The sequence below is a fragment of the Aspergillus brunneoviolaceus genome, assembly GCF_003184695.1.
Source record: "Aspergillus brunneoviolaceus CBS 621.78 unplaced genomic scaffold BO95scaffold_55, whole genome shotgun sequence".
NCBI classification, from domain to species: Eukaryota; Fungi; Ascomycota; class Eurotiomycetes; order Eurotiales; family Aspergillaceae; genus Aspergillus; species Aspergillus brunneoviolaceus.
The window spans coordinates 154087-168349 of record NW_020290785.1 but is presented as its reverse complement, the minus strand read 5'-3'; the positions used below and the strand labels follow the sequence as shown (position 1 = coordinate 168349).

The 14263-nt window shown below is 52.7% G+C and overlaps 5 protein-coding genes across 5 annotated transcripts; 4 read left to right on the top strand and 1 right to left on the bottom strand.

Moving 5' to 3' along the window:
* Nucleotides 1-251: 251 nt before the first annotated feature.
* Nucleotides 252-2012, bottom strand: BO95DRAFT_484143 (cytochrome P450). Its single transcript, XM_025590326.1, has 3 exons — nucleotides 1909-2012; nucleotides 705-1823; nucleotides 252-628 (listed from the first exon to the last, which is right to left on the bottom strand). The coding sequence occupies exons 1-3, from the start codon at nucleotides 1951-1953 to the stop codon at nucleotides 284-286; spliced, it is 1509 nt and encodes a 502-aa protein (XP_025439807.1). The 5' UTR covers nucleotides 1954-2012; the 3' UTR covers nucleotides 252-283.
* A 598-nt stretch (nucleotides 2013-2610) lies between these two features.
* On the top strand, nucleotides 2611-4183 carry BO95DRAFT_516527 (uncharacterized protein; the record flags this gene model as incomplete). Its single annotated transcript, XM_025591826.1, has 7 exons — nucleotides 2611-2800; nucleotides 2855-2874; nucleotides 2938-2974; nucleotides 3032-3099; nucleotides 3170-3546; nucleotides 3629-3724; nucleotides 3809-4183. 7 exons carry the CDS (start codon nucleotides 2611-2613, stop codon nucleotides 4077-4079), a joined length of 1059 nt encoding a protein of 352 aa, XP_025439806.1. The 3' UTR covers nucleotides 4080-4183.
* Nucleotides 4184-5138: 955 nt separating this feature from the next.
* Nucleotides 5139-6837, top strand: BO95DRAFT_516526 (FPP/GGPP synthase family protein; the record flags this gene model as incomplete). Its single annotated transcript, XM_025591825.1, has 6 exons — nucleotides 5139-5204; nucleotides 5356-5510; nucleotides 5582-5745; nucleotides 5831-5932; nucleotides 6037-6191; nucleotides 6298-6837. 6 exons carry the CDS (start codon nucleotides 5139-5141, stop codon nucleotides 6730-6732), a joined length of 1077 nt encoding a protein of 358 aa, XP_025439805.1. The 3' UTR covers nucleotides 6733-6837.
* A 2009-nt stretch (nucleotides 6838-8846) lies between these two features.
* Nucleotides 8847-10040, top strand: BO95DRAFT_434136 (uncharacterized protein; the record flags this gene model as incomplete). The annotated part of the gene is made up of 4 exons (XM_025585128.1): nucleotides 8847-9067; nucleotides 9119-9405; nucleotides 9628-9779; nucleotides 9837-10040. 4 exons carry the CDS (start codon nucleotides 8847-8849, stop codon nucleotides 10038-10040), a joined length of 864 nt encoding a protein of 287 aa, XP_025439804.1.
* A 1121-nt stretch (nucleotides 10041-11161) lies between these two features.
* On the top strand, nucleotides 11162-14222 carry BO95DRAFT_445284 (acetate--CoA ligase). The gene is made up of 7 exons (XM_025587113.1): nucleotides 11162-11483; nucleotides 11581-11688; nucleotides 11778-13022; nucleotides 13084-13344; nucleotides 13413-13542; nucleotides 13593-13867; nucleotides 13921-14222. Exons 2-7 carry the CDS (start codon nucleotides 11650-11652, stop codon nucleotides 13981-13983), a joined length of 2013 nt encoding a protein of 670 aa, XP_025439803.1. The 5' UTR covers nucleotides 11162-11483; nucleotides 11581-11649; the 3' UTR covers nucleotides 13984-14222.
* The last annotated feature ends 41 nt before the right edge of the window (nucleotides 14223-14263 follow it).

Below are 14263 nucleotides of genomic sequence, written 5' to 3'. Positions count from 1 at the left end.
TATACGGTACATCCGCAATCAGCCCTAACTGGGGGCGAAGGCGGATATGAACCTCCAAGAGCCTTGAACCCGTTATGAAGTACTAGACTAAGTACAGTACCTCAACTGGTACCTAGTACTCCGTAGTTACTATAACTAACGGTAACCACTAAGATAGAACTCAATTACCAACTACTTGGTAGTCTAACTACCTGCTAAGCTGCTAGGTAACTTATGTCGAACCTCAACCAAACCCTTTCCTCCCTCCCGCTCCCCTCCCGCCCCCAGCCCCACTGAATCATCATCAGGGGCCAGCCACTCGCACTCGCACCCACAAGGGTCGCTTTTCCACCAACAAGAACGTGCGTAGTTCCTCCCATTGCAATCGTTTCCCCTCCACAGCCTCGAAATCAAAGGTTACCAGGAGTTTGGCAAGAATTAGTCTCATTTCCGCCCAGGCCAGGTGCTGTCCCAAGCAGTTTCGTGGCCCCATACTGAACGGCTGCACGGCCCGGCGGTCATCATGGTGAAAAGGTGAGTCCGGATTGGACGAGGCATCTGCAAGCCAGCGCTCGGGGCAGAAGGAGGTAGCGGCATGAAAGCGGGATGGATCACGGTTCAGGGTGTAAGCTTGGAGAGAGACCGAAGTCTGGATGTGATCTGGTTTTAGCCCCCCCGCGCTTGTATGTAATGCGAGTTTGCGAAAGAAATAGAATGCGACTTACACCCTCGGGTAACCAGGTACCACACACCGAGTCTCCACCGGATGGCACTTGACGGGGCAACATCCACGGCACGGGCGGACAAAGCCGGAGCCCCTCTTCAATGACCGCGGTGAGATATGGGAGCTCCGTAGCCGCTGCCAGGCTGATCTCCATGCTAGACTGGAAATTCCCTCGAATTTCGCTAACCAGGCGCCCCATGATCTTCGGATTGTTCACCAAATAGGCTAGAATCCCCGTCAGCACGGTCGCAGTAGTCTCACTGCCGGTAGTCGTCAGGATCATGAAGGTCGCGTTGAGCTCCCCGCGCGGGAAAACCACTTGGCCGCTGTCTTTGTCGATGAGATGAGACATAATATCCGGTCGCTGAAGCTCCCAACTGAGCCGCCGATCGACCTTGTCCACAATCTGCTGGTAATGGCGTTGGCCCTTCTCCGCCAGGGATTTGGGGATACATTTCATCAGGAGCCACTCCAGCAGTGGGTAATACCGTGCCGCTGCAACAACGGAGGCAGCCTTGACACTGTTGAACAGCAGCGCAATCCAGGGATGATACTTGGAGTCTTGTAGGCAGTTAAAGGACTCGCCAAAGCCCAGGTCACCAAAGATATCAAACGTAGTGAAATTAAACCAGGGAGCTATGTCAATCTGGGCACCGGCCTTACCACCATCAGCAGCTTCCACCTGTTCTCGGATCCGTGCAACAAGAAGCGAGACGAACTTCTGCAGCACCTCCTCTTGGGTCCGGAGGGCACGCTGGGTGAAAGCTGGCGCTAACAGCCTTCGCATCGCTGCATGCTTGTCTGGGCTGATCGCACTCAAGAGGGAATCAGGCTGACCAGGCTGTCTGCGCCACCAGACCGGATCCTTGAGAAACTGTCGATCAGGTGGCCGGCTAGCATAGATAGCGGTCCAGCCCTCACCACTGGCAATGCTGACCTCGTCGGGCGCGGTCCGCACAACAGGGCCGTACTTACGATGCAGTTTCTCAAAGTCATGGACAATCGTGCCTCGGAGCAATCCCCAAATGAATGGCAGACGGGTGGCTGCCCAGCTGGTTGGTCCCGGAACATGTTTCAATGGGCTGAAGAAAATGTTGTAAAGGACACGGCTAATCGGATACTGGTATATGGTGGAAAGTCTTGGTTAATGAGGGCCCACCAAAGACAAAAACCAGAAGCGGGGAGGAGGGGGCATGAATGCATACAACCAACAGCAGGGAAATCACTATCTTCAAGAAACTACCAGTCATGATGGGCCGAGATAATTCTTGGTAGCTTAGTGAGTGGTGGGAGGAGAATTGGGGAATCATCTACTTAGGCAGAAGACGGACAGACAAACTAAATACCAGTACGGGCAGCACGAGCAGTGGGCAGGCAGGAGAGGAGGACTGCGGCACGGAACGATCCTCGCTAAGTTGCCCAGTGGTGATTCAACCCTGGCCACTGAGTTGTACAATACAGTACAGTACCATACATATCTCCAGTGCTCAAGTAATAACGGGTCAAACAACAGGCGACAATCATGCGCACCGCACTCTACAGTGTACTGTACCTTTGCATTCACTTGCAGTCTCACCTGCAGTCTCACTTGCATACTGCCCATCACTATCTCCCAATCAGCACTTCATGGCCCCCAACCTTGAACTTGGAAGACGACTAACACTCCCTCTTTGGTTTGCTTGCCACCATTCGAGTATTTCCCCTCCCCCTCCCACTCCAGCCCCCAAGGGCCAAATCTTCCCCCATCTTGTAGATACCGAGTAGCAACTTAGAAACCTCACCAGCATGGTCTGCCTTGCTGATCTTTTCAAGCTGTGCATCGACAATATATAACCTTGATCAACAAGAAACCCTCGTCTCAGTCCCCTTGTATCTCTTACCCCCCTCCCCCAAGACACACTTGCATCATGGCTACTCAGTGGATTGGTGTATTACAGCCTCCAGATGGAGAAGAGTCCAACCTTATCGATCCTGTAAACCAGCTGGGCAACAACATCGCGCTCCACACGGTATGCCTGACGCTGGCCACCGCTGGCGTTGCGATCCGAATCTATACCCGAGTTGGGATTCTCAAGTCGAAGCTTGGGCTGGATGACTGTAAGTCACCGGACGATGGCTCTCTCTGAGCTGATACTGACTCACAATTGACAGACTTTGTGATCTTGTCTTGGGTATGTACCATAGCCTCCTCCAGTGAGGTTTCCTTGAGGATGCAATAGCTGAATGCTGGTTAGTGTTTAACAGTGGCTTTCTCTGGCCTGATGTTTGAATGTATGAGGAGCTCTTGACGTGACTGAAAACTGCAAAGCCTTATTAACACATTGATAGCCTATCACTGGGGCATTGGACGACACATGTGGGATGAGCCTGTGACATGGCTGGTGCCAGCTCTCAAGGTATGAAGGGAGTTTTCTGGGCCGCACAGTATGAGTCCAGCGATAGTCTAACCCAAGCTCAACTGCGCAGTACTTCACGATCGCTCAATATGTGTACCTTCTTCTGACCCCAGCGGTGAAACTGAGCTTCCTCTTCTTCTACTATCGGATCTTCGCTCCCGATCGAACAATGCGATACCTTATCCTCGGCGGTATCGCCTTCGTGTCCATCAGCCACGTGACGGTATTTTTCCTTACTATTTTCTCCTGCACTCCCGTTTCGCACGCCTGGAACGAGTTCGGTGAGGGGAAGTGTTGGAACCCGACAATTCTGCCGTATCTTTCAGGCGCCCTCAGTTCGACGACCGATCTCTATGTCCTCTTGTTGCCCATCCGATCGTGTCTGGGATTGAACATGACTTTGCGACGGCGACTACGACTGCTGGCAGTCTTCAGCATTGGTATCTTGTGCGTGCATAACGTGATAATTGCGGCTTCGTGCTACCCGGTTGAGCTGCGAGCTGACTCTTAGTGATTCTCTCAACCACAGTGCATGCGTGACGAGTTTAATTCGACTGGGTCAGACGCATATTCTGACTGACAGTACGGATGCAACCTGGAATATTTCCCATATCGCTGTGTGGGCGTGAGTTTTCCCGACTCCATTGCAAAACAAGTCTTTGGTTAGGGCTCCTGAGCTGACCATGGGCGACTTGCCCAATACTTCCAGCGTCCTCGAGTGCAATGTGGGGATCTTCTGCTCCTGCATGCTTCTCCTCCCGCGATTCGTCGAGCGGTACTTTCCCAAGGGTGTAACCTCGTATTTCTCACGTCTCTGGAGCAGCAACGGGGGAAGCAAAAAGGAACGCAGTGTCAGCAACGGACCTTGGAAGGATGGGTCCTGGCAGTCCCCGAAGCCGTGGGAGAAGTCTGCCAGCAAGCCCGCCGCCATTGAGCTGGGTTCAACGGAAAGCTTGAACAGACAGTCCCTGACAGTCTAGACAGATCAGGGGGCTTCATAGCTTCGTAGTGGGTGTTGCTGTTCAGTCGGTGGAGGGGTTGAGCGCGGGGTCTGTCTTCCCCGTCCCGTGTCCTGTATATAGTGTATGTACATAAATTTTGACGAATGTTTTTGCACAATTTACTTCGTATCAGACTACATCTGCGTGAGATGCCGGTGACGAACGTTCATGTAGGCGGAAAAGCTTACTGGGTACTCATTACAGTGCATACTATGATGTCGTCCTCGTCAAGTCCTACTGCCGAAATGGGTACACTAAGATAGTGGCTAGTAGTGGGTCGGTCTGACTTGGGGGCGCTTTTTCGCCCTCTCTGCCGCTGTCCTGCCCAAGAAGAATCTTACAGTCTCACGATCTGATGATCGTACAAACTTACAAATTGACAATTTAAAAATTCACAATTTACCAATCTTACAGCTTTACAATCTGACAGCCTTTGCAATTGCAAGATACACCGCAGCCCCAAAGTACCGCCCAGGTCTTATCCGTCCAACTAAGCCTCAATCCCGACATCCGTGCATCTGCCACTCATCTGCCCAAGTCAATGCTTGTGCTGTACGTGCAGGCGCCGGGGCGAAAAAAAAAAAGAAAAGAAAAGAAATTAATGACACGACAAAACAAGCAGAGAATTGATCATGATAGCTTGCATACACCTGGCATAGGGGCTAGGCAGCTCGGGCTCCGATCTACCCGGCATCACAAGTAAACACAAGTAAAGTTGGTAAGAATATCTGATATCTAGTATATAGTTAGTATGTGCAGACCTATTGTAGTACTAGGTCCAGTGCTAACAATCCTGCCACTTCCCAGGCCCCTCCTCTAGACAGCCCCTCCCCAACTTCATTCACTCTCACTGCCCCTTGCCCTTCTGAGCAATACCAATCTGACAAGGTCTGACAAGGCGAGAGGCTCCAAAACGGCTTCTTAGCTATATAACCCCGCCTCGACTTTGCATACCTTTTCAGCCTCCTAGCTGAAGCAGTGTACTGCGGTGGGAGATCTTCTTCCAATTCTTTTCATTCAACACACAGACTCCTAAGGATGTCCCCGGTACTCGACAGAGATATGAAAGGGGTCATGTCGACCCCCAAGGAGGCGCGTTCGATGGTGAGGGAGCTAATGGATACAAACCTTCCCTCCGCTACGACAACGGTATTTATGCCATTTATCTCCCTGCCATGATCAGCACCTCATCCGCTAGAGCTCAGGAAGAGAGAACAAGGGGAGAAGAAAAGGGTTGACACAACTGTCCCTCTAGCCAGCTATAGCTCCATTTCAATATTTATCATCCCTACCCTCCAAGGGCGTTCGACATACAATCGTTGAAGCGTTGAGAACGTGGATCGACATCCCGGATGACTTTCTCCCCGATCTGCTGTCCATTGTGGGCGATATACACAACATCTCATTGATGTGCGCGGCAGGCCCCCTTCATTCTCCCAGCTACTTTGCACCGGTCTGCAGCCACTAATCGCGTTTGTCAGGCTCGATGATGTCGAAGATGGATCGCCATTGCGACGGTCCAAGCCCGCCGCGCACTCCGTGTTTGGCGTCGGACAGACGGTCAACTCGGCTACGTTTCAGCTGGTGGAGGTGATCGGTCGCGTCGCGCAGGTGGCTGGACCACTTGCCCAGACTATCGTATTGGGTATGTGGCTTTTTAGGACGGCTATGGGCCTCTTTTTCCCGCGCATCAACCGATGGATGTGCCGATTCTGATCGATTTTCTGTAGAGGAACTGAAGAATATGCTCGTCGCGCAGAGCCTGGATCTGCATTGGGTCCAACACGCGACACCACCGAGTTCGCAGGAGTATCTACAGATGATTGACGGTAGTACGTTTGTCCCACTGCGACCCTGAATGCGCATACATCCCCAATCTCCCTCCTTGAGAATCACCCACGGACTTCATACTCATGTGTCTGAACAACAAAAACAGAAACGGGCGCCCTCTTCCGCCTCATCGCCCGCCTAATGATCGCCCAACAATCCCCCTCCAGCACCACCAACCCTCCCTCTCTCGACCGCCTGATGATCCTATTCGGACGATTCTTCCAGATCCGCGATGACTATGCGAACCTTGCAATGGACCAGGTATTTCTTTAAAGCACAAACCCCTCCAGCCCCGACGCTCCCTGCCTCCCCCCCCCTCCCCCCACCTGGCCGATCACCAACCACTAACCCCAAACCACCAAAACAGTACCAAGACAGCAAAGGCTTCTGCGAGGACCTCGACGAAGGCAAATGGAGCTTCATCCTCCTGCACGCGCTGGCGCACGCCACGCCGCCCACGCGGATGGTGCTGATGAACGTGCTGATGCAGCGCCACGCGACGGGCTGCGCCGGCCGCGGCCACAAGGAGCTCGTGCTCGACATCTTCCGGCACGAGACGCGCTCGCTCGCCTTCACGACTGAGGCCCTCTGGGTGCTGGGCCAGCAGATCGAGCTCGAGATCCAGGCCCTCGAGCGCGCCACCCTCACCGCCAACCCCGTGCTCCGGGAGATGGTGCGCAGCTTGCAGGTGGGGTTGACGCCCCCCGATGGGTATGGCTTTGAGGAGGTGGGTGGCGGCGGCGGCGGCGCGGTTGGGCACGGGGCGAGGATATCTGAGGGGGTGCTGGGGTTGTCGTGTTAGGAGGTGGATGCAAATGGGCTTTGGGTGGAAGCTGAAGCTGAAATATCTCTAGAAATCTTGGTCGGGATTCGGGGGCTTGTGGATGAGGGCGGTGTTTAGGGCCTGCTTATGTCTTTCAGTTTTGTATCTGAGACATGGGTATGTACGGCTTTTGGGAAGATGGTTTGATGTTATTTGGAGCAGCCTCGCAATTGCGTGAGTTAACTTCCATCCTCAGCTTACGATGTAGCACGGTTAACTCTTATTAATTCGAGGCGTGTGTACTTTGCTGTAGATTAGAGGACTCTTCCCTTACAGAGGTGTATATGCCAGTGGAGAAACAATAACGTCTAACACAACAGTCAGATCTGTGCTGGCAGTCTTTCGTGATATGGAAAGGCGGCCAGCTAAAAGCGCAGCGCAGCGCAGGGAGTACCAACAGTAATATTATCAATGAATAAGTAAGTGTGTGAGTGTGTAGATGTCTGTACATACACGGGGCGTCTACCACATCAGCCGGCTGCATGCAACATACTTGTTCGTTGTGTCAAACATGATAGTGGACAACACAACGTGACCCGCTGAGACTACTGAGCCTTGAGGCTCTCACACTACGCTGCCGAAGCCTTTCTCTCAACTCTTCACATAAAGTGGGGCCTATGCTCGAGTGCGTTTTTATAGGGGCGCATGAAGTTCGAGTCAGTCTACGAGACCTTCTGTGTGGACAAACTACCTACCTACGTGATGCTGAAAGCTGTGGATTGAACTCGATATTGCACTATGACAATAGCACCGGACATCCAGACGTTTTCTTTGTCCAGACTAGGTTTGATATTACCTTTATCTGGAATGTTGACTTGTGGCTTGTGACCGCTCTGCAATGTGCCATATGGAAATTAGGTAGGTGTGTTTTTCTGTGGATTGGTCTAACCGGGCGCATCGGATATCTACTGCTGACAGTCTGGTTTATGGTATCTGAAGACTTTTTTTTTGTTTTTCTTCTACGCCCTATGGACGGACTGTCTCTTTTCTTCGTGGTGAATAGACGATCATTAAAAAATGCTACGCGTAGACCAGTGCCAAGGCGCCTGGCGCAATGATAATATGGTCGATGCCGCGAAGTTAGGGTAGAGTGGCTATCGTGTATTCTTCGGACTTAAGCCACGAGTGCTTGAGAACAAGTTGAGGCTCATATCGTCGAGTGTCTTGGGATATAATCATGTTCACTTTCGGGCTTGACAAGATAATCAAATCCAGTAGGGCTGGATGTTTTGGGATAGTTGTGCACAGTTTAGCTGGGTTGCGGTCACATGACTAGTATATGCTAGCTCAGGTCACCGTTGCTTCCAGAGCAATTCGGGACTTCCGGGGGGACTCGCTCAGGACACGCAATGTTGTGCTCTCTCCACGCCCCGGGGCCGCGCAGTGGGCCAAAAGCGGCGTCAATTCGGGCCTAGTACTGTAGTGGAACAGAAAGGGAAAGTGACTTCCATCACTACTGCATTGATCACTGATGGATACCGCAGAGATCCAATTCGGTATTACCTCCTATTGATGGGAGGAGTAGATCCCTGGAAATACCAAGACCGGTATCAGCTTTCATGGTTTCCTGAGACTCAGAATGATTTCCTGTCATTAAAATCACTGCCCTTAACTCTGGTGACACTTCTGGTTCAATCATATATCAGGTGAGTTTGGCACAATTCTTAATCTGCAATAATTATTTCTCGCCTGTGGTCCCAGAACACGCACCTCAGCAGCCGGGCTCACTCCATGATCAGGGAATGTTCAAGTAAGTCACTTAGCGGCGGCGGCGGCACCTCAGGCCGAATCCGGAAAGAGAAGCCATCCACTCACTACTTACTGCAGTGGCATCTCCCCACTGACCACCCGGAGTGGTTCCGCCAAGATTTTATATGCGATGGTCGAGATGAATTCGCTCTGGTTTGTGCTTGGTGCTGCTGATCATGGGGGTACCGTTCTCGATTCTGATTGCGTTGTTTAGCCGTGCTGGCTAGTGACTGGCACTGTGACACCCGCGGGACCCTCAGTGGATGGGGAAAGAGACGACATTTCGGACGACGGACAGAGAGAGTAGCATAAAATGTGGGTAGCGGCCGTCGGAGCTGCGCCAAATGGCTTATGCTCAAATCCGCAACCGGTTGCGAAACACCGGATCGAAGTCGAATGTTGATGGGAGGATTCGACTGGAGATTTCGAGTTCAACTGTCAATTCTGAGGAAGCAGTAAAGGAAAAAGAAAAGGAATCAGACCAAAGCTATGGAATGGGGAATGGTCCGGGTCCAATAGTGGCCGGTTATGAGCTGTGGGTTGATCGCGTTCACGGAAAGAAAGAGTGAGTGAGTGAGTGAGTGAGTGACCGACCGACCGACCGACCGACCGACAGACCATCCCCAGAGTCGCATAGCTTCCCATCTCGCGCCGCCGTTCCTGAAAATCACCCCTCCCACGGTCAACCAGAGTTGCCGTCAGTCATCCCAATAAACGTTGCCAGTATAGAAGAGAATCAGCGCCCCCCTCCACCGGTTATTCGGTTCAGAGATCTCCTGTTCTCCGCCCGGAAGTACTGCGACAGAGCCAGGGCCACGGAGACAAGGAGAGAGCCCCATAAAATAGCCGAACCGAAAGGCAATGGCCGCGATCGACCCGAGACTCCTACGAGTATTGTATCATGTATGGCAGATAACGTTACCAATTGGCCTGGATGGCTGATCGACAAGGGCAATCTGGGCACCTGAAGGTCATTGTTCTGATAACGCCTACCTAGGTAATCATCGAGCACTGTCCAAGGGAACCACAGAGCCCTACCCTGCCTCGGCAAGTGGACAAGCAGATGTTCGTATAGTTCTTCCCCCCGCAGGAGGGAAGAAGTCCTTGGTGTGACATGATATCCAGATTATGCTGGAGATCGGTCAGCCTCAAACACACGTGTTTTGGTCATCGCCCTACATCCTCCCGCTCAAATCATCAACCTTTTCATGAATCACGAACAACAATTACCTAGTCTAGGTGGTGGTAACCGCCTCGTGCTCGGAATATCCGGGGCGGTAACATTTCCTAGTTAGTCTTTGGTTCTGTCTTCTGTCTGTCTTATGATACCCCAGGCCGTCTCTCTGTCCGCAAACAGATACATCTCGGAAGATGCCACTAAAGCATTCCAGGTGGGCGCAGCGCTCCCCCAACAATCGAAGAGATTACTTTCACGTCCGGTAAGGTTTTTGAGTTTGATCCCCCGCACGGCACAAGCGAGCTCTGTTAGTCATTTACGGATTACCCTCCAATCGAGGCCGGGGTGGCGGTTCTTGTGATGTTACCTCCCCGCGCTCTTTCCGCTGACGGGCTGTCTTGGATTCCTGGGCTGCTCAAATGAGTGCTGGGGTCAATCATTCCCTTCGTGTTCGGGGGGAACTTTGAACTACTTAGTTATAATGAAGCCGAAGGGAATGGGACCCTGGAAAAAAGCGAGTACCCAGCTTCATCGCCATTGGACCATTGTCATACCACCCGCGTGGTTTGAAGTCGACTACAGCAAGGAAAGGAGCTAGTGGGAAGGAATAGATTGAGATGGAAGAGTCGCAATCGACTAGTCCATGCATCCCTAAGCACTGAAATGCGACTTTGATCGTCGCTTGCCTTTCCCCGGAGGAACGGAAACCAAAGGCTGTCAAGCCCCGCATGGCCGAGCCCAACCTTTTTGCGGCGGCGTGACCAGACTAACCAGGTTGTTTCCTAGTGTCCCTAGTGTCCAAAATAAGTCAGACAGACCTAAGGAGATTTCATTTTCTCGGTCTGATTAGAACCATGATTGAGGTTGGGGTTCGATTGGAGAGGGAGGGAGGGAGGGAGGGGGGGGCAGCATGGGCGGGAAAAGACTGTGCCTGCTAAGGGCTTGCTTATCAAGGAGGGGCCCGCATTGGTTTGTTGTTAGAGGATGTAATTAGGGTATCAAGTGTCGGGCCTCGTCCACTATACTAGGTACCTAGTAGTTTTAGTACTGTACTTATCCAGTCAACAAGGAAAGGGGAAGAAACAGGATAACTCCATTCGGACAAGGTCAATGGCATCACCAGCTGCAGCTGTACCGTTGTCGGGTAGGAGGAAGACAGCCCCAGCTCTCGGATCTTGCTCAGAGCTCAGATTTTCGGGGTCAGCACCACCACCACACCACTGAACTGACCCATGGACCGGTTTGACTTTATGGGGAACGGATGGAGGGAGGAAGGGAGGGAAGGAAGGAAGGAAAGAGGGAAAGAGGTGGGAGGAGGGAAAGGAGGAAAATCGAGCAATTACACCGGAGTGACAGTACGGTAACTCTGTTCTTGTCGGTCTGCCACTGTCTGTCTGTCTGTCTGTCTGTCTGTCGCTGTTTGTCTGTCTGTCTGTCTGTCTCTCTGTCTCTCTTAGTCTACTCTCCCCACTGTGGGCGCGACACCGGGGGAGCGGGACTGACTGACTCTCTCAACAATAATAATAATAATAATGATAAAATAATACTACCTTTACCACTTCGACTACCACCACCATCAAGAAAGACTCCATCGGACATTCTTAAATATCGGTGCCCCAATCCCTCCCACCCCCGGTCCCTGAAAACAATTATCTTTCTTCTTTCTCTTCTCTCCCCTTCTTAACTTCATAATTTCCATCTTTCCCTTCCCTCCTCTCCTCTCTTTCCGGTGTAATCTCCCCATCTCAACGCAGCCTCCCCCCTCCCCCCCCCACCATCAACCAACCAGTGCTGGTGCATATCAGTAAGTCGCCCGCGCAATCTCCGTCTCACGTGCCTGCCCCGATCCTCTTCATTGCGCCGGAGACTGAACTGACTCTGTTCGTTTCACCCCTCCATAGAGCCCAGCTTCCCTCGACTCCGAATTCCCAGTTGAAATTCCGTTGGGACACTCATAACCAATCAAAAACATGGCGGACGGCAGCATCACGCCTCCCAAGCCTGCCGTGGTAAGAGAAAAAAATTCCCCACGCCCACGCCTTGGGCCGAGAAATCTCCGGGTCTCCATCTGCTAATTATTCTGCCATTGGGTCTACAGGTGCTTGAGGCCCACGATGTTGATACTTTCCACGTTCCCCAAGCTTTCCACGAGAAGCACCCCTCCGGTCCCCACTTGAGAGATCTCGACGAATACAAGAAGCTCTACGACGAGTCGATTCGCAGCCCCAACACTTTTTGGGCTCGCATGGCCCGCGAGCTCCTCACCTTTGAGAGAGATTTCCAGACCGTCCACACCGGTTCTCTAGAGAATGGTGACAGTGCTTGGTTTGTCGAGGGTCGCCTCAATGCTTCCTTCAACTGCGTCGATCGCCATGCCATCAAGAACCCCAACAAGGTCGCCATTATTTACGAGGCCGACGAGCCCAGTGAGGGCCGTACGATCACCTACGGCGAATTGTTGCGCGAAGTATCCCGAGTTGCTTGGGTCTTGAAGCAGCAGGGCGTTAAGAAGGGTGACACCGTCGCCATTTACCTGCCCATGATTCCCGAGGCTCTCATTGCTTTCCTCGCCTGTGCCCGTATCGGTGCTGTCCACTCCGTCGTCTTCGCCGGTTTCTCCTCCGACTCTCTGCGGGACCGTGTTCTTGACGCCGGTTCCAAGGTCGTCATCACGACTGATGAGGGTAAGCGTGGCGGCAAGGTCATTGGTACCAAGCGCATCGTCGATGAGGCACTGAAGCAGTGCCCCGATGTGACGGGCGTTCTCGTCTACAAGCGCACCGGCGCAGAGGTTCCCTGGACCAAGGGTCGTGATGTCTGGTGGCACGAGGAGGTCGAGAAGTACCCCAACTACTTTGCTCCCGAGTCCATGAGCTCTGAGGATCCTCTTTTCTTGCTCTACACTTCCGGCTCCACTGGCAAGCCCAAGGGTGTCATGCACACCACTGCTGGCTACCTGCTTGGAGCGGCCATGACGGGCAAGTACGTCTTTGACATTCACGATGACGATCGTTACTTCTGCGGTGGTGATGTCGGTTGGATCACCGGCCACACCTATGTTGTGTATGCTCCTCTCCTGCTGGGTTGCTCGACGGTGGTCTTCGAGAGCACCCCCGCCTACCCGAACTTCTCCCGCTACTGGGATGTCATCGAGAAGCACAAGGTCACGCAATTCTACGTGGCCCCCACCGCCCTGCGCCTATTGAAGCGTGCTGGCGACGAGCACATTCACCACAAGATGGCCCATCTGCGCATTTTGGGATCGGTCGGTGAGCCCATCGCCGCCGAAGTCTGGAAGTGGTACTTCGAGGTTGTCGGCAAGGAGGAAGCCCATATCTGTGATGTATGTGCGAGTCGATTGAAGGCGCAATGGTTCTTTTGGCTAATCTGTGGCATTGTGACAGACTTACTGGCAAACCGAAACCGGCTCGAACGTGATCACACCTTTGGGTGGCATTACGCCGACCAAGCCGGGTAGCGCATCGCTTCCCTTCTTCGGTATCGAGCCCGCTATCATCGACCCTGTTTCCGGAGAGGAGATTTCGGGCAATGATGTCGAGGGAGTGCTTGCCTTCAAGCAGCCCTGGCCCAGCATGGCCCGGACCGTGTGGGGTGCCCACAAGCGCTACATGGATACCTACCTGAATGTCTACAAGGGCTACTACGTGAGTACCTCCAGTCATCGATCTCCATGTGTGTCGCTTAACAGTGTGGCTAACTTGTGGTTCTTTAGTTCACCGGAGACGGTGCTGGCCGCGACCACGACGGATACTATTGGATCCGGGGTCGTGTGGATGATGTTGTCAATGTTTCTGGACACCGTCTGTCCACTGCTGAAATTGAGGCTGCTTTGCTCGAGCACCGTAAGTGATTCAATCCCCATTCCGAGGACGGGTTCCTAACATCTGCATAGACATGGTGGCTGAAGCTGCCGTTGTTGGCATTGCCGACGAGCTGACCGGTCAGGCTGTCAATGCCTTCGTGGCTTTGAAGGAGGGTAACGAGACCACCGACCAGGTTCGGAAGGACTTGATCATGCAAGTTCGCCGCTCTATCGGGCCGTTCGCTGCCCCTAAGGCCGTGTATGTGGTTGAAGATCTTCCCAAGACTCGCAGTGGCAAGATCATGCGTCGCATTCTGCGCAAGATCCTGAGCGGCGAGGAGGACAGCCTTGGTGACACCTCCACCGTAAGTTTCATCTCCCTCGGATCATTCTTCAACTAGCGCTCACGCAAAAGCAGCTCTCCGACCCCTCGGTGGTTGATAAGATCATTGCCACGGTGCACGCTTCCCGCGGCAAATAAGTGTTTTGTCTTCAGTGAATGATATTAATGAAAGCGAGAGTTGGGGGGACATGTGACACTGCCATCAGCACAGGTGTGGTCTGGATTTATGCTCCTGAGCTTTATGATGTCTGAAGGCGGAGTTTGATTCTTTTTTCTTGTTATCTTGTGATTCCCATCATGATCAGAACTGCAGCATTCTGATGAGCTGTCAATCTTCTCTACGTATATACCAATGATGAAAGAAGTTTTTCTCGGGCCTGGTGGGTGTATACTCAGAGTGTTGTTGTATTGTGGAGTG